This window comes from Sorex fumeus, unplaced genomic scaffold (assembly GCF_029834395.1).
Source record: "Sorex fumeus unplaced genomic scaffold, SorFum_2.1 ptg000044l, whole genome shotgun sequence".
NCBI lineage: Eukaryota > Metazoa > Chordata > Mammalia > Eulipotyphla > Soricidae > Sorex > Sorex fumeus.
In genome coordinates this window covers 39,569,165-39,589,134 of record NW_026606101.1, presented here as the reverse complement: position 1 = coordinate 39,589,134, position 19,970 = coordinate 39,569,165, and the positions used below count along the sequence as shown (strand labels likewise).

Sequence of the window (19,970 nt, the reverse complement as noted above, 5' to 3'; positions counted from 1 at the left end):
CATAAGGTACATTGAAGACAAAGTTGGCAAAACCCTCCATGACATTGAAGCTAATGGTATCTTCAAAGATGTCACACCACTGGCCAAGCAAGTGAAAACAGAGATAAACAAATGGGACTATCTTAAACTAAGAAGCTTCTGCACCTCAAAAGAAACAGTGACCAAAATACAAAGACAGTCTATATATATCAATAATAGACAAAGTTCTCTGATATGACATCACTAATCCTTTTCTCAGTTTTCAGCAATTTATTGAGGTCTATCTTATTTTTAGATAGAACAAACTGCACCCCCCCCCCCCCCGGCGCTGTGTAATCCCATCAACAGCCAAGACCCAGAGACTATAAAACCCAGCTCCCAGATGTCTTATTATCTCATTCTTACTTTGGACAACCTGGCAGGCTACCGAATGAACCTGCCCACATGGCAGAGTCTGGCAAACTCCCTGTGGCATACCCATTATGCCAAATACCAGTAACAATGATGGGTCTCATTCTCCTAACCCTGAAATAGACTTAAATATGGCACTTTTTAAAATCTCAGGGCTAGGACGAAGGAGACATTACTGGTGCCTGCTCGAGGCAATCGACGAACAACAGGATGATCGTGATAGTGATCTTATTTTTATTGAATCACTGTGAGATACAGTTACAAAGCTTTCATGATTGAGTTTCAGTCATGCAATGACCGAACATCCATTCCTCCTCTAGTGCACATTTTCATCTTCAAGTCTTAGCATTGAACTGCGAGACTAGTTGGCCAAGAATCACAGAGAGAGGTACCCAGGCTTCTGAACACTGTCTGTGATCCGCCAAATAAAATTAAATATTAAATATAGAATCAGTGTATTTTATGAATATAAGATAGACCTCAATAGAAGAGACCACTAAGCCAGTAATGGCTGGAGGGATTGCTTGGGATGGGAGATGTGTGCTGAAAGTAGACTAAGAACCAAGCATGATGGCCTCTCAGTATCTGTACTGCAAATACTGCAAACTGTGATGTCCAAAAGTAGACAGTAAGAAGGAAGGTGCCTGCCACAGAGGCAGGGGGCAAGTTGGGATGGGGATGGCAGGAGGGAAACTAGGGACATTGGTGGTTGAAAATGTGCACTGTGTATCTGTGGGGGACTCTTTCTTATATTACACTGTTTTACCTACTGATTCTGTCGGTATGGTATTACTTTGTTTATTGAAGAGCTCTATTAAGCTTAAACATCTGACCAGACAACTCCTCTGATTAAAATCCTCTGATCAAGTGCTCCACTAAAAGATAATTTTATAAATAAATGAAAATAGGGAACTTATTGCATCCCTCGCTCTCCTTCCTTATTTTTTGAGCAAGTGTGTGTCTGCTTACTTGAGCAATCCAGCCCGATGGAAGACGTAGAGGTCCTGCTCGAGGGTGCAGTTGCTGAAGGGGACTATCTTCACGAAGTTCTGGATTAGAACAAACTCAGGGGTCATGTGCGGCAGAGAAATGACACAGAAGTTCTTGTTCTAACATAGTTGGAGACCAGGACATATGGGAAAAGAACCAGAAATTAATGATCGATAGACAAATTTTTCTTGCTCTGCAATACGAAGAAAATATGAGACGAAAGTGTGAAGGAGAGGCTTTCCAACTTAGAGCTACCTGGAGTGTGGAAAGCATCCAGTACAGTTTTCCAGTCCAGTCCAGCCGAGTCCAGTCCAGTTCAGTCGAGTCCAGTCCAGTCCTCCTATTGTTCATCGATTTGTTCAAGCGGGCACCAGTAATGCCTCACAAAAAATTGTGAGACTTTTTGTTACTCCTTTTGGCATATCGAATATGTCAGGCTTTGCCGTGAGAGTGAGATACTCTCAGTAGCTTGCCGGGCTCTCTGAGAGGGGTGGGTAGAGCAATCAAACCCAGGTCAACCACGTGCAAGGTAAATGCCCTACCCGTGTGCTATCGCTCCAGCCCAGTTTGGAAAACAATCATTTAAAATTCATGGAGATATGTAACTGAAAAAAATATATATGAAGTCAGTATCTGATTCTGCCCAAAATAAAAACAAGTGAATATTGTGAAGAACACACACACTTGGCATAAATTCTTTTGTGAAAGTAGATTTTTAAGCAAAGGACAACTATATTTTTAAATTCACTTGAACCCAGCAGTAATAAGGCATCACGGGGGGGCACAGCAATGACCCTGAACTTACCAAGCATAACCGTATCAGTCAGGGTCCTCCTCTCTGTGAGTCGAGAGCGTCCAACTCCAGCTCTATGTATTTTGTCAACACACAACCACACTGAAGTGAACAGCCCAAGGTGTGCTTAGCCTGGACAGTGGGTTGGAGCACACAGCAGACTCCCCATCCCAGACCTTCTAAGCGGGCATTCCTGCCATGGGGCAGGAACCACACTGGGCCACTGGAATATGACCACGGTGACTGAAGAATCAAATTTTAATTAACGAAAATGTATTTGATTTTAATTTTTATTTAAAAAAACTGATACCACAATTCAGTTACTGGTATTTCCACGTATGTTCAGAACCACTTAGGTTTATGAATTTACTTATTTAACTGTTCCTTTTGTGATACTTGTACTGAGTTATGCTGCAAGTGTAAAGAACACAATGGATTTCTAAACCTGTGAAAAAGAAAACCTCAATTTTTCATATTAACAAGGACATATTGACAAGTTGAAATGTCTGCATTTTTGACATATTTAATTTAATAAAATTTTAGTAAAAGTGATCTCAACTGTTCCTTTTTTGCATCTTTTTATTTTATTTTTTAAATATGACTGCAGGAACATTCATAGTTACTTATGCAGCACCATTCTATGTCAATGGAACAGTGTCGCCCTGGCTCCACTTAGCTCTGCACAGCCCACCTGACACTCTGCCAAGCGCCTGCAGACACCGCCTGCTCTTGCCAGAGCTGATTTGCCCCTGTGGGATCTCGCCTCCCCCTGAACCCTGTGAAGGCATTACTTGTGCTAATCCAAAACCCTGGGGACATTTGTGAAACCCAAAGGAGTGAATCAGTGTTTGACCCTGTCTTCTTTCTTTCTAGCAAAATAACACAACTGCTTTTGGGGAACTTTCGGGTCAAGTTGTGGAAATACTAGAGATGAAAATAGGATTGAATGCCAAGTCTCAGCCACCTCCCACTAGAGGAGACTATAATGAGTACTTCGACTTGGACTAGAAGGATTAAGGATGAAGTAATAAGGTATTCTGTTCCTGACTCCCTGCATCCTGGAATAAATAGAATTACAAAGCAAATATATTTTGTATCTTTTTAAAGTCAAATTGCCTCTGCAATGCTGAAGTCTTTATATGACTTCACCACAGAGGAACAAATTAAGTTTAGTGAAATTACTTTGAGACCTCTTTGAAGGAAATCAAGTTTGTAAATCCTACCTTCAGGATTATCCATGTTTCTTTATAGGTTTCAAGTTACATTGGTCATTTAAAAATATATGATCACATGGCTTTCAGGTGATATATTTACACTATATTTTTGTCTCAGTATAAATAATATCCCACACGGCAGACTCTGTCCAGCTCCCCATGGTGTATTCGATATGTCAAAACCCATACAGGGGATGGGTCTCATTCCCCTGACTCTGAATGAGCCTCCAATGTGTCACTTGCTGAAATCTCAGGGCTAGGACGAATGGAGACGTTACTGGTGCCTGCTCGAGGAAATCGATGAACAAGGGATGACAGTGATACAGTGATAAATAATATAAAATAAAATATTTTGCTTCTAATTAGTCAGCTGAAGCATAGCTGTTGACTATACTTAAATGATAAACTATGAAAAGGTCTATAAATACCCATTCACTAGTCATCTTAATTGTCTTCATATTTTTCCTTCCCACCAACAAAGTGATAAGAGGTTGTTAGCATCTCCACCCCTTGGAATATTAAAAGTAAAATGGAGGAATAGGAAATGGAGCTAAATGGAATAGCTTATTTGTACTTGGAAGTTTGCCCTGGTATCCATTCACCAAAAGTGCTACAGTGGGCTGAGCCTCTCCTCAGGTCAGGTAATGACAATCAGAAAATCAACTGCAAATTTCAACTTCCCTACCCACAGAGAAAGAATATGATGATTTCATAATTTCTTTTAATCAATGCATTGTGATTTACAAAGTTAATCATAGTTGAGTTTTAGCCATACAATGTTCAAACACCAATCCTACCATCCGTGACAATTTCCCTCCACCAATATCCCCAGGTTTCTTCCTACCCTCATCTGCCTCCCTTGACAGGGACAGTCCTAAGTTATAATTTGGATCTCATGCTTAGAGTGCTGTTCCCTCTGTGGCTTGGTAGTATACATAAACTTCATCTTTTTACCACCAATGTGCCTGAGGCTCCTGGCCCATTACCTCTTCTTACTCCCTCCCTTTCAACGTTTCTCCTTCCCTGTCATCTCTTCTATAATCTAGGCCAAAGGAAGTCTAGGTAGCCCCCTTTGATATCTTGAATTGCCTTGTTCTATTATTATTCATACCACAGATCAGTGAGATCATTTGGTATTTTTCTTCTTCTAGCTAACTTCACTCAACATGATATCCCCCAGTTCCATGCAAATTGCATAATGAGAATTGCATAATGTATTATTCCTTGCAGCTACATAATATTTTGTTGTGTATGTACACCACATCTTCATTATCTACCCATCTATCAACCTGGGTCAATTCAGTATCTTAGCTATTATAGTAACTGATGCAGTGAATAATAGTGTGCATTATTATTTGAATGAGTATGTTTGTGTGAGAAGGGTACCAAGAATTTCTGGGTCATATGACAACTGTACTTTTCTGAGAAACATCCATACTCTTTTCCATGGGAGTTGTACAGGACAACAATCCCACCAGCTGTGGGTTACAATTCCTTTTCCATCATATTCCTGCTACAACAGATTGTTCTCAGTTGTTTTGATATGTATCATTCACACTGGTGTGAAATTGTAACTTATTGTCATAATGACTTAGATTTCCCTGACAATAAGTGACAACACTTTTCCATATACCCACCAGATATACATCTGTCTCCTTCAAAGAAGAATCTATTCTTTTCATCTCCCCATTTACTGATAGTTTTTGGATTTTTACATTGATCTTTGGGAGTGCTTAAATTCTATGATCTTGTTCTTTTCTGATTCTCTGTCATACAGGGATGAAAAACATAATTTTGTTTGTTGATTTTATAGCCTGCTACTTTGCTGTACTAATGACTGTTTTAAGGAGCTCTTTAGTGGACTTTTGAAGGTCTTCTATGTTCTATTAAGTCATGTCACCTCTAAATAATGATAATTTGACTTCTGCTTCTCACGTCTGAATTTCTTTTTCTTGCCTGGATGCTGCTGGTAGGACTCTAAATTGAATAAATACTAAATTGAATAAAAGTGGAGATAGTGCACATCCTTGCCATATGCATGATCCCATTGAGAATGCTTTCATTTTTCACCATTGAGAATGATACTTGCCATGGGTGTGCTATAGGTGATTATTATTACCTCGAGGAAGGTTCTTTCCACCATTATTTTGTTGAAGGTCTTTTTCGTGGATGTTGGATCTTGTCAAAAGTTTTCTCTGCACAGACTGACATACTCATGTGATTTTTATCCTAACTTTTATTGATATTACATTAATTACATTTAATTGATATTACATTAGTTTACTGGCATATTTGAACCACCATTGCATTCTAAGGATGGATCACATTTGATTGAGATGTATGTATTTTTGGATATACTCTAATTTTGCTTGCTAAGATTTTGTTAAAAAATTTTGCATCAATGTTCACTGGAGAAATTGTTCTGAAATTTTCTTCTCTAGTAGTATCTCTGCTTTTTAAAAAAATTATTAGTGAAACACCATGAGGTACAGTTGTAGACTTACAAATTTTTGTGCTTGAGTTTCATTATACAATGATAGAGTACCCATCCCTCCACCAGTGCCCATTCTCCATCACCAATGATCCTAGTATCCCTCCTATCCCCCCATCCTCCCCCCCCCCATTCCACCCTGCCTCTATAGCAGGGCATTCGCTTTTGTTCTCTCTATCCTTTTGGGTGTTGTGGTTTGCAAAAGAGGCTCTGAGTGGCAATCATGTTCAGTCTATAGTCTACTTTCAGCATGCATCTCCCATTCTCGGAGGATCCTCCCAGCACCTTTTATTTGGTGCTCCCTTATCTATCTGAGCTGCCTTTTCCCCTAGCACGTGCAGCTGGCCTCCAAGACATGGAGTAAACCACCTGGTACTTATCTGGCTATTCTTGGGTGTTAGTCTCCTATTTTGTTACTTTATGTTCCCCAGATGAATGCAACCTTTTTATGTCTGTCCTTCTCATTCTGACTCATTTCACTTAGCATGATACTTTCCATGTAGTAACACCTGTATGTAAATTTCAAGACTTCATCTTTTCTAATAGCTACATAGTACTCCATTGTGTAGATGAACCAAAGCTTCTTTAACCAGTCATCTGTTCTCAGGCACTCAGGTTTTTTCCAGATTCTGGCTATGGTAAACTGAACTGCAATGAAGAAACAAGTGCAAATGTCACTTCTACTATACTTTTTTGTCTCGCAGGGATATATTCCCAGGAGTGGTATTGCTGGGTCAATGGGAGCTCAATTTCTAATTTTTTGAGAATCGTCCATACTGTTTTCCGAAAGGGCTGAACCAGCCAGCATTCCCACCAGCAGTGAAGGAGAGTCCCTTTCTCAACACATCCATGCCAACACCAGTAGCTTCTGTTTTTTTGGACTGGGCCAGTCTCTGTGGTATGAAATGATACCTCATTGTTGTTTTGATCTGCATCTCCCTGATGATTAACGATGTAGAGAATTTTCTCATGTGCCTTTTTGCCATACGAATTTCTTCTCTGAGAAATTTCTGTTCATTTCGTTGCCCCATTTTTTGATGGGGTTGGATGTTTTCTTCTTGTGGAGTTCAACCAGTGCTTTGTATATCCTTGAAATCAACTGCTAATTGGATGCGTATTTGGTGAATATCCTTTCCCATTATGTAGACTGTCTTTGTATTTTGAGGTGCAGAAGCTTCTTAGTTTAAGATAGTCTGATTTGTTTATCTCTGTTTTCATTTGCTTGGCCAGTGGCATGACATCTTTGAAGATACCATTAGCTTCAATGTTGTGGAGGGTTTTGCCAAAGGGTTTTTACATTGTTTTCAATGTACCTTATGGATTCTGGTCTGATGTTGAGATCTTTAATCCACTTTGATCTTACTTTTTTACATGGTGTTAGGTAGAGATCTGAGACCATATTTTTGCATGTAGCTGTCCAGTTTTGCCAGCACAATTTGTTAAAGAGGCTTTCCTTACTCCACTTCACATTTCTTGCTCCCTTATCAAAGATTAGATGATCTTTGGGGGTAGGGGGGCGTCAGTATATTCCACCCTGTTCCATTGGTCTACAGCTTTGCCTTTGTTCCATTACCATGCTGTTTTAATTATTACTGCTTTGTAGTAGAGGTTGAGGTTGGGGAGATTGATTCCTCTCATTTTCTTTTTCCCAAGAATTGCTTTAGCTATTCATGGGGCTTATTGTTCCCAATGAATTTCAGGAGTGTTTGCTCCGATTCTTTGAAGAATGTCATGGGTATCAGTATAGGGATAGCATTGAATTTGTACAATGCTTTGGGGAGTATTGTCATTTTGACAATGTTAATTCTCCCGATCCATGAACAGGAGATATTTCTATTTCCTTGTGTCCACTTTTATTTCCTGAAGTAGCGTTTTGTAGTTTTCTTTGTACAGGTCCTTTACTTCCTTAGTTAAGCTGATTCCTAGGTACTTGATTTTCTGGGGCACAATTGTGAATGGGATTGTTTTTTTCATGTCACTTTCTTCTCTCTCACTATTTGCATATAGGAAAGCCATGGACTTTTGGTTATTGATTTTATAGCCTGCAACTTTACTATACAAGTCTATTGTTTCTAGAAGTTTCTTGTTAGAGGTTTTAGGGTTCTCTAAGTATAGTATCATATCATCTGCGAATAGTGAGAGCATGATTTCTACCTTTCCTACCTGAATGCCCTTAATAGCTTTTTCTTGCCTAACCGCTATTGCAAGTACTTCCAGTACTATATTGAGCAGCAGTGGAGAGAGTGGGCATCCTTGTCTCATCCCTGATCTTGGACGGAAGGCTCTCAGTTTTTCCCCATTGAGGATGATGCTTGCTGTAGGCTTGTGGTAGATGGCTTTAACTATATTGAGGAAAGTCCCCTTTATACCCATTTTGGTGAGGGTTTTCATCATAAACGGGTGCTGGATCTTGTCAAATGCTCTCTCTGCATCTATTGATATGATCATATGGTTTTATCTTTTCTTTTGTTGATATGATGGATTATGTTGATTGATTTCTGAATGTTAAACCATTCTTGAATCGACGGGATGAATTCCACTTGGTGTATGATCTTTTTGAAGAATTGTTGAATTGTATTTGCTAGTAATTTGGTGAAAATATTCACATCCGTGTTCATCAGGGATATCGGCCTGTAGTTTTCTTTTCTTGTAGTGTCTTTATTTCCTTTTGGTATTAGAGAGATATGGACTTCATATAAATGTTTGGGAGAGAATTTCTTCAATTTCCTCGAAAATCTTGAGAGGTGGCAACAGGTCCTCTTTAAATGTTTGGAAAAATTCGCTAGTGATTCCATCTGGAACTGTTTTTGGGAAGACTTCTAATTACGGTTTCAATTTCCTTGATGTTAACAGGTCTATTCAGGTAGTCTAGATCTTCTTGATACGGCCTTGGGAGATTATAGGAATCCAGGAATTTATCCATTTCTTCTAGGTTCTCTGGTTTTGTCGTGTACAGACTTTTAAAGTAGTCTCTGATGATTTTTTGAATTTCTTTGTTTTCTGTTGTGATATCCCCCTTCTCATTTCTGATTCGGTTTATTAAGGTTCTCTCTCTCTTTCTTTGTGAGTCATGGTAGTGGTTTATCTGTCTTGTTTATTTTCTCGAAGAATCAGCTCTTGGTTTCATTGATCTTTCAGATTTTTTTTTTGGTTTCTATGTCGTTGATTTCTGTTGTAAGTTTTATGATCTCCTTCTGCCTGATTTGGGCTCCTTTTGTTGATCCTTTTCTAAGATCTTGAGCTGTGAAGTCAAGTTTTTTATCTGGGCCTTTTCTTCCTTCTTGAGAAATGCTAGCAGAGCTATAAATTTTCCCCTTAACACGGCTTTAGCTGCATCCCATAGATTCTGGTAGTTCGTGTCTTCATTCTCATTTGCTTCCAGGTATCTTTTGATTTCATCCTTGACCTCCTTCCTGACCCACTCGTTGTTCAGCATTGAGTTGTTTAAGTTCCAGATGTTTTATTTGGTTCTCCGTGTCTGTGTGTGATTCACTTCTATTCTCAGTGCGTTCTGGTCTGAAAATATTGTTCATACTATTTCTATCTTCCTGGTTCTATTGAGGTATGTTTTGTGTCCGAGCACATGGTCTATTTTGGAAAATGTTCCGTGTGCACTGGAGAATAATGTGTATTCTTTCTATTGGGGGTGTAAAGCCCTGTATAGGACTATAAGTCCTTGCTCTTCTATTTCTTCCTTCAAAGCCAATGTTTCCTTGCTGAGCTTTGTTCTTGTTGATCTATCCAGAGGTGATAAGGTGATGTTGAAGACTTTATTGTATTGCCCAGCTACTATTGTGTTGCTAGAAATGTCCTCCTTAAAATCTGTTAGCAATTGTTTTAAATATTTAGCTGTTCCCTCATTAGGTGCGTATACATTTAAGAGTGTTATTTCTTCCTGTTGTACGTATCCCTTGATGATTAGAAAATGGCCTTCGCTGTCCCTTTTAATCCTTTTCTATCTGAAATTTGCCAGGAGTCAAAATGTCAGTACAGCCTGACCGGCAATTCAGGAAATAATCTCTTCTTGGAAAAATGTTAAAATACATTGTGTAAGTTTCTGAGTCACACCCAAGATAACCGCCATGAGCCCACCATTAGGGCTCACACCCTGATTCAAGTGAAAATCCGCATGCTTTGTTAATTTCCTGTTTTGCCCACTTCTTCAGGTAATCAATTATAAAAAGCTAGCTTGAGAGAAATAAATTCGGATCTTGATCAGAGTCTTGTATTGCTCTCATTCTTCTGTGTCTCTTTATTCCCACCCTCACACCCTCTCCTGGTTATCCACGTTGACTAGTCCTGTGGGTTGGGGCAGAAATTTATGTTGTCGGATACTAGTATGGCCACCCCAACTTTTTAAAAAAATTTTATTAGTGAAACACCATGAGGTACAGTTGTAGACTTACAAATTTTTGTGCTTGGATTGCTATTATACAATGATCAAATACCCATCCCTCCACCAGTGCCCATTTTCGACCACCACAGGTCCAGTATTCCCCCACCCCCATCCCCCCATCCCACCCTGCCTCTGTGGCAAGGCATTCCCTTTTGTTCTCTCTCTCCTTTTGGGTGTTGTGGTTTGCAAAAGAGGCATTGAGTGGCAGTCATGTTTGGTCTATAGTCTACTTTCAGCATGCTTCTCCCATCCTGGGAGGATCCTCCCAACACCCTTTTTTGAGGGAGATGTTTGCTTGCAGAATTGTTTTCCATCCTTTAACTTTAAGTCTGTGTTTGCTCTGACTGTTCAGATGAGTTTCTTATAGGTAGCAGAATGTTGGGTTCTGTCTCTGAATCCATTTTGCCACTCGGTGTCTCTTAATTGGTGAATTTAGACCGTTGACTTTAAGAGAGATTATTGTTATGGGGTTTTGTGTCATCTTTCTGTAAGGGTCTGTTGTGCTTGTAGAGTTTGTCATGTCTTATAGTAGCCCCTTTAGCCCTTCTTTTACGTTTGGTTTTCAGTCTATTAAATTCCTGAGCTTCATAGAAATAAAGCTTCATTATCCAGAAAATAGTGTACCGTTCCTTCGAGTTTGAGTCAAAGTTTAGCTGGATAGAGTATTCTTTGTGAAGCATTCAGTTCAGTGATTTTTTTTTACTATATCCCACCATTGCCTTTGGACGTGGAGGGTTTCCTCTGATAGATCTGCTGTGAATCTAAGAGGTGCTCCTTCGTATGTGATTTCCTTCTTTGACCTTGATGCTTGCAGTATTGTGTCTCTTTTTGCGGCATCCATCATTCTATGATATGTCTTGGAGTGTTTTTGTTAGGGTCTCTTTTAGCTGCACCCTTCAGGCTCCTTAAATCTGAATGTCTGCATTGTCCAGCTCTGGGGATTTTTTCAGCAATGATTAGTTTAACCGTGGCTTTTTCACTGGGATTGTTTCCCTGATCTTTTGGTACTTCCATGATTCTAATGTTGTTCCTCTTGAAATTATCTCTGATTTGCTCTCGAGCTATTTTGAGGTCTCTTGTTATTGTTTGTTGTTGCCTGTTGGCTTCATGCAGCTGATCTTCCAGATCACTGATTCTGTCTTCAGCTGTGGTCATTCTACTGTTGAGGGCACAGACTGAGTTTTTTATTTAATCTACGGAATCTTTGATTCGTGACATTTCTGTGCGTAGCTTTCCAATTTCTGCTCTCATTTCTCCCTGGATTTTCTCGATCGTCTGATCCATTGTTTCTTTCACATCCTCCTTCAATTTACTGTATATCTGTATCACTATTTCATTGAGTTCATTGAACATCTTCATTACTTCATATCTGAATTCTTTCTCAGAGAGGTCCCTTAGGTGAGTAGCACCTACTGAGGCTTCTAGACTCTTTTCATCGTCCTCTGCACGTGGTGGGGATTTGTGTTGTTTCTTCATGTTGGTGTGGAGGTATGGGGACTGAGATGTTACATAAGATTTCTGGGTATGAGTAAACTACCTGCAGCCGCCACCTGCCCAAAATTAGGCCACGCCCACTTCTACAGAAGCCACGCCCACTTCTGAAGAGACCATTCCCCCCTGGGTATCTGGTTGGAGGGTGGGGTACAACCTGGGGGGAAGAAGACCAGCACAGTGTTGGGGACGAACAGGAAGAGGCCAGGGATGCTGAGTGTCCCAGCGTCCTAGAGGATACTGGGGCATGTGCCTGGAGAAGCCAAGTCTAGGGTTTTGAATACTGACGGATTAACCGACCTGGGGGGCAAGAAGACCGGCACAGTGTTGGGAACAAACAGGAAGAGGCTCAGGGATGCTGAGGGTCCCAGGGTCCTAGAGGATGCCTGGGGCACGTGAGCAGAGAAAGCCAAGTCCCGGGTTCGAATACTGATGGATTAACTGACCTGGGGAGGAAGAAGACCCAATATCTCTGCTATTTGCTTCATAGACTCTATGTGCTATTAGCTTCATAGACTCTATTAGGAAGAATTCCTGTGTTCTCAATACTTTGGAGGAATTTGAGGAGTAAAGTTAGTAAGTGAGCCTTCTTTGATGATGATTTGAGGGAACACAACAATGATTTGAGATGATTTGAGAGAACTCAACTCAGCCCATCTGAACTAAGGCTTTTTTGGGAAAGAAAGTCTAAATTCTTGTTTCAATCTCCTTGCTTGTGATTTGTCTATTCAGGTTTTCTATTTCTTCCACACTGAATCTTGGTAGATTACATGATTCTAAGAATCTGCCTATATTTTCTAGATTCTCTAACTTAACACTATAACGTTGTTAATAGTAGTCTCTCATATTATCATTACTTTCTGGAGGTTCTGTTGTAATTTTTCTTCCTTCATTTCTGATCTGATTTACTTGGAAATTGTCCTCTTTTTTTCCTTGTGAGTCTAGTCAATGGTCTTTCTGTTCTGCTCATTCTTTTGAAGAACCAGCTCCTGGTTTTGCTTTTTGTATTGCTTGCTTGATTTCATTGATTTCTGCACTAGTTTTTATTATTTCCTTCCTTCTACTACTTTTGTGTTGTATATTAACCCTGTTTTAGGCTTCATCAGTGAATCGCCCCTTTTTCTCCCCCAGAAGAAATTTACAGTGCTCAACCCTAATCCCTCAAGTTTATCTTTAACTTTTCCTTTGCATGAGTTGCTAATTCAAAGCCTTCCAGTAACTCTGGACTTTGTATTCATAGTGAATTACTTGCTTTTCTATTTCCCCTATATTACTATAGAGCAATGTTCTTTGCTTAAATGCAGAAAGACCATTAATGCTATGCTCCTAATATTTGGGAGTTGATTGACTCTGAATATCTATATTCAGAGTGAATCAACATCTACTCCTGGGCATCTGTCATAATTACTTGACTCAGGCTTCAGTTGCTGTAGTTCTTAACACCCCACAAAGGAGGTGCCACAGTGGGACTGGGATGTATCCAGGGCAAGCAGCAAAGCTACCCTAGCATCAAAATGGGACAATCTAGAAAGCATAAAAGCATGGTCTTGATGCAAGCTGGATGACTTAAAAGACAGGACCGCCATGGGTAAGAAAGAGCTAAGCTGGCCTGAGGATTTATTCTGGGATTTACAGTAAAATCCTTGCCCCGGTGCCCAGAAAACTAAGTTTTGGATCTATATCTCTTACTGTGTTTATCCAAATAACTGCAAATATTAATAAGAAGTAAACTCAATTGTTTAGTATGTACAATTAAAGGGAAGGAGAAAAGCAATATAGATGTCTCTGAGAAACAAAGCATCTCCTTGAGTTAATCCCCTGAGAGAATTGCCCCCGCTGAAATGCTTTACCTCTGTAAATGATCAATCACACCTATGTGTAGTCCTATACCTCACCCCCCTCAGATGTTCAATAAGTAGGCTGGCAGCTCTGCATTAAATGGGCCCTTTTTACCTTCAGTTTATGGTAGCCTGTCTCTTTGTAGCTCTGCTGGGGAGGCCTGGGGAGGTGGTTCTCAGCCACTGAACACATGTGTGGTACACCACATACCCCACTTTAGGGATTAATTTCTTCTTCCTTCTCCAGGTGTTTAAGGCATGTATTTAGATTCTGGATTTGAATGTTTTCTTCTATCCTAATGTAAGTCTGTGTTGCTATGCATTTCCCCCGAGTACAGCTTTTATTGACTCCCACAGACCATGACGGTTTGCAGAATTCTACATTTTAATTAGTTTCAAGGAATCTTTTCATTCTCCTTTATTTCCTCTTTGATACAGTTTTTATTTGGTGGTGCATCGTTCGACTTCCAGATGTTGAGTTTTCTTTTTATGGTTAATTCTGACCTTCATGGCATTGTGATCTGAAAGGATGCTTGGTCTGATTTCTGTATTTGTGAATTTATGTATGTTTGAATTGTGCCCTGGTGTGTGATCTATCTTGGAGAATGTTCCATGTGCACCAGAGAAGAATGTGTATTTGGCCTTTATGTAAACAAAGAGCATTGCATATATCTGTTAATCCTAGATTTTCCAACTTCTCACTTAGGACTTGTGTATCTTTACTGATATTCCATCTGGTTGATCTGTCTAGTAATGAAAGTGGAGTCTCCCACTAGTATTGTGTTTCCATCTATGTATTTCCTTAGGTCTGTGAGCAGAAGTTTTATAAACTTTGCTTACCCTTCCTTTGGTGCATATATGCTGATAAGAGTTAGTATTTCTTGATCTATTGTTTCCTTAACCAATAAGCATACCTAACCCTAATTATTTTCTTAAGATTGAATGCTATTTGGCCTGACCAGAGCATGGCTGTCCCAGATTTGTTTTAGTACACCATTGGCTTATGTGATTGCTTTCCATGCTTTCACTCTCAGTTTGTATTTATTCTATGAATTTAGATGTGTTTCCTATAAACAAAATAGAGATTTTTTTGTTCCCTGATTCATCCAACCTTTTGACAAGTCCACTGACATTAAGAGATTATTGATAAAAAGAGATATGCTGCTATTTTCTTATTTGTATGTTGGGGGAGGGAAGTTAGTTGCAAAAAGTAAACATTTTGCATTTTGTAGGCAATCAGTAATTCTAGCAGGGTTGTTTTATTTGTGACAGATGAACCAGCTCTTGCTTGTTTGAAAATGTTTCCAACCTTCCATCAAATCTAAACAATAACTTTGCAGGGTAACAGATTCCAAATTGGAAGATTGTTTTTAATTCAGCACTTTGAATATGTTATTCCACTCTTTGCTTGCTTGTTTGGCTTCATATGTGAGGTCTGTTGTTATTCTTATTTTCCTTGTATTTGGGGGTTTACTTCCCTCTTAATCTCTTGGTACTCTGTCTCTTTCTTTGGTTCTTGCCATTTTGATTACAATGTGTCTTGGTGCTGTTCTACTTGAGACTTTTGTTTGGCTTTTTGGACGTCTTAATTATGTACAGAAGTCTTCCTCCAGAAATTGAGGGGAGTTATGAACTATTATCTTTTCTACCAGTCATTCCCTTCCACCTTTTTTTTTGCGGGGGTGTGCACAGCTAGCAGTTCTTTGGGCTTCTTCCTGACTCTGTGCTCACAGATCACTCTTGCTGGGGCCGAGGGGATCATATGAGATAGCACTGGGAATCAAACCCAGGCAAGTCACCTGCAAGGCAAGTTCCCTACCTGTTGTCCTATTTCTGCAGCCCCTGCTCCTTTCTCATTTTTCCTCTACTTCTGTTTTTTTTTAAATTTGGAGATTATTCCTCTTGCTATAATCCTTTACGTTTCTTACATTCTCTTACATTCTTGAACTTTTCTTTGCCACTTCATTATTGTTGCTGGTTAGTATCTTCTTTTTAAGTTTGACTCTCTACATTCAGAATTCTGTTGCCAAGGGTTGTTACTGTATTCCTTAGCTCCTTCAGTTCCATTTGTATGGATTCTGTCATACTCTGAATCCTTTTTTTATATGACTGGATTTATCATTCCAATGATTGCTTAACTTCAAAATTGTTTAGACAGAGAGGGATAGACATAGAAAGATTGCATTCATCTGGGGGATATAAAGCAACAAAATATGAGATTAATACCCAAAAATAGCTGAGATCAACACCAGGAGGATTACTCCATAGCTTAGAGGCCAGCCGGGTATTCTAGGGGAAAGGGCAGTTCAGATAGAGAAGGGAGCACCAAATAAAGGGTGTTTGGAGGATCCTCCCAGGAAGGGAAATGCATGTTGAAAGTAGACTATGGACTGAACATGTTTGCCACTCAATGCCTCTTTTGCAGACCACAACACCCAAAAGGAGAGAGAGAACAAAAGAGGATGCCCTGTCACAGAGGCAGGGTGGGAGGGGGGGTGGGGGGGATATTATCCATGGTGGTGGAAAAGGGCACTGGTGGAGGGATGGGTATTTGATCATTGTATGACCGAAACCCAAGCACAAAGATTTGTAAATCTACAACTGTACCTCATGGTGCTTCACTAATAAAATAAAAAAAAATTGTTTAGAATGTTGATTTGGAGTCGTCCTTATCCACTCTCAAGAATACTGAGGAATTCAAGGACATCTCTGAATTTCTGTCCATTTGTCAGTCCGATTAAATTCAGTTTTTTCTTTTTAAAAAAATATTACAGAAAATCCATGACTTACAGAGTTACTGATAGTTTTAGGCACACAATAATTTGACAGCAATTCCTCCGCCAGTGTCTTCTTCCCTCCACCAGTGTTCCTAGATTCCCTCCCCATCCCAACCCCACTCCACCTCCACCTGTCACCTTGACAACCACATTACAAAGTTTCAGTGGTTGCTGCTTAGATCTCATGTTTTCAGTTCTGCTGAATCTGTGTTTGGGGTGTATGGTATATTCCTCACTCATATCACTGGTATAATTTAAGCCCTGATGCCTGCTAACCCATCACTTCTTGTTCTCTTATTCCCCTCCTTGGTTTCTTTCCTTCTCTGTCTCCTCTCTAAACACTAGGATCAAGGATGATCTAAGCACCTCCCTTTTTACTACATTTCCTCATGCAGCATTCTATATTCCACAGATAAGCGAGATCAACCTGTGTTTGTCTCTCTTTCTCTGCCTTACTTCACTCAACATGATATCTTCCAGTTTGCAACAGGTTGCAGCAAATTGCGTGATTTCATTGTTCCTGACAGCTGCATAGTATTCCATCATATATACCACATCTTCAATCACTCACCCTAGATTGATTTTATCTTACCTATTGCACTAAGTGCAGCAATAAATAATGGTTTGCATATGTCCTTTTAAGAGAGTGTTTATATGTCCTGGGAATAAATGCTCCAAAGTGGAATTGGAACCCTCTGAATTTGGGACCTTGTGCACCACTTCCCCCCATCCCCAGCTGATTTCTTCTGTTCTAAGAAAAATTTCCCATTGTTCTTGGAGTTTTGTGGGTGTTGACAGTGGAACTTTAGATTCCTGGTTATCTGAGTACTGACATTATTTCTTATTTTACACTAACAGGATACTTCTTATGCCTCTGTTATTTATTTCCATTACCATGGAATGGGTCTTTATGGGGATATTAACTTATTAAGACCCTGTTGTTTACCACCTGCCCTTAGAGTGTGTGAAGAAGGCAAAGTGCAGCATCCATCTGTAGGTCCTGGTGTCCACAGGGTCCCTGCATATGGGGTTGAAGTATCTCTCCTGGCTGTGACAGAAAGGACTGGACTCCCAACTTTCATCAATACACTTGGATTGGGTGAATTTAAAATTGATAGTAGCTGGTACAAGACCCAGTGGCTATGCAACTCAGACATAGTTGCAGGTGGGGTCCCAGGTGTTCTTATGGTCCCTGGGGTTAGGGCTGAATTCTCCCTGGGCATTTTTCGAATCCTTTGAGCCAAAGTAGGTGACAAAGTACTACAATGACCAAATTCATTCTAATCTCAGACCAGAATTTTATAAATAATTGTATTCCAAAATGTAAAGCTATATCTACAGAAATTATTCATTAGAAATAAAGTATTCATTGAAGAAAAAACACTAAAATAGCAAAACAGAAAAGGGCAATTTTGTCTATTTTTAACACACCAATTGACCATTTTTCCAACACAGAGAAAGAGTTCAATCCTCAATATTTTAAATATTTTGACGATTACTACAGCATTTAATTTTTCTGCAGAACAAAACCACTTTATTCAAAGTATAGGATATACTCACTGGAAAAAGACTGAAAACAAAATCCATAAAGTCCAGTGACCTGTAAATAAAACAGCAAGCATTTTCACTGAGACAAGCAAATGCAATGTTGGGGTATATTTCATGAGATTTATGGCTTTCTCCCCTTTGGGCAGTGATTAGCTAGTCAGTAGTCAGAATCTGTGGCTAAAGAAACATTAATTGGGGTCAAAGCAATAATACAGTGAGTAGGGCACTTGCCTTGCATACAGCCGACCCGGTTCCATTCTTAGTTTCCCATATGTGCCCCGCCACCTCCCTGGCCTGCCAGGAGTGTAAGCCAGGTGTAAACTCTGAATGCCACTGAATGTGTTCCCCAAAACCAAATAAGAACAATAAAAAGAAATATTAATTAGCTGCAGAAGCCAATGATGCATATGCCAGTAATAAGATATTTTTCTAGGATATAGGAACACTGATGGAGGGAAGTTGACAGTGGTGGTGGGATCGGTGTTGAAATATCATATGCCTAAAATTTAACTACCAATAACTCTGTGAATCATGGTCTTTTAACTAAATTAAATCTATATAATAAAATATTGGGCTGTCAAGACGATAAAGATCAGTACTTACCTTGCTTCATAATTTTCATCTACACAAAACAGCTGAATACAAAAAGCAGAGGCAGCTCCTTTATAGACTGGGCGGAAGGAGCTGGTGTCGGGCCCCAGGGTGGGTGTCAGGCTGGTACCACTGAAAGAACGATGCAATTCACCCACAGGAGAAACTGGGCTGACTTTTCTGGCCTAAATCAAGAAGAAAATAGGAACCTGATAGATTTCCTGATGTTTAATGGTTGAGTCGCAATATCATCTCTACGATCTACTCTTCCTAGGACAGATGCAGCAATCTCACTTGAAAATGATCGTCCCAAACCAGGGTGTGTGTGTGTGTGTGTGTGTGTGTGTGTGTGTGTGTGTGTGTGTGTGTGTGTGTGTACCATGTACAAAACTCAGGTCATCCAGTCCTCCATATTCAAGTCATGTGCTTTACTACTGAGTAACATCTGAGGCCCAATAAGATATCCAACATTCATATACAGAGATGAAACAAGTCTTCAAACTTGTTTGGTAGAAGTCAGAAATGAAAGGTTTCAGTTGGCTTTTTAACTCATCACTGGAAAACAGTAGTATGATATACTTAGACGGGTATTTAGTGTCTTACGAATCCGGAGTTCTGACATCCGTCGACGATCAAGGATCAGGGACGCTGTCTCATTTGCCAAGGTGTCTAAAATCAGATGGGCTGGTCACGTAATGAGATTTAAAGACGACCGTTGGACTAGAGCTGTTACTGATTGGATTCCACGGGATGTCAAGAGACCGCGTGGCCGCCCACCTACCAGATGGTCAGACTTCTTTGTCAAGGTCATGAACGATCGGTTTGAGGCCCTCCATGTTCCCAGAGCGAAAAGATGCCATTGGGCTACACTAGCACGCGACAGGGACAAATGGAGACGTTACTGGCGCCCGCTCGAGCAAATCGACGACTAACGGGAAGTTAAGTGATTAAGTGATTAAGTGATATACTTATTTCATTTCATAATTCAAATGTCTTTTTTTTTTTGCTTTTGGGTCACACCCAGATATGCTCAGCGGTTACTCCTGGCTCTGCGCTCAGGAATTACTCCTGGTGGTGCTGGGGGGACCATATGGGATGTCAGGGATTGAACTCAGATCGGCTGCATGCAAGGCAAATGCCCTCCCCACTGTACCATCACCCCAGCCCCCTAATTCAAATGTCTCTTTTTCCAAAAGTCTTTTCCTCGTGATTTTTGGTTACAAGAACTTTTGGATCTTGGTCCTGCTTGATATATTTAGTGATAAGGTGGAGCCAAAGTAGGCCTAATATCTAGTAACAACCTAAAAATTAGCACCAAGTCCTTCAAGATTCATTTTAGAGACATTTTAAGAAGAAGTTATTGCTCAGAGGAAAATGATTCATTCTGAGCTCTTTGTTCCAGAGGTCTTTGAAGACAATAACACATGCATATAGAAAAAAATTGAATGACA

The 19,970-nt window shown here is 39.9% G+C and overlaps 1 protein-coding gene across 1 annotated transcript in view; it reads right to left on the bottom strand.

Moving 5' to 3' along the window:
- CFAP61 (cilia and flagella associated protein 61) overlaps window positions 1–19,970 on the bottom strand; it is a 402,292-nt gene that overhangs the window by 235,843 nt on the left and 146,479 nt on the right. Inside the window, exons 9-11 of the mRNA XM_056121438.1 lie at window positions 18,532–18,704; window positions 17,941–17,980; window positions 1,360–1,499 (exon numbers count right to left, since the gene is read on the bottom strand). Of these exons, the coding sequence (XP_055977413.1) occupies window positions 1,360–1,499; window positions 17,941–17,980; window positions 18,532–18,704 (353 nt within the window). The remainder of the gene's footprint in view (window positions 1–1,359; window positions 1,500–17,940; window positions 17,981–18,531; window positions 18,705–19,970) is intronic.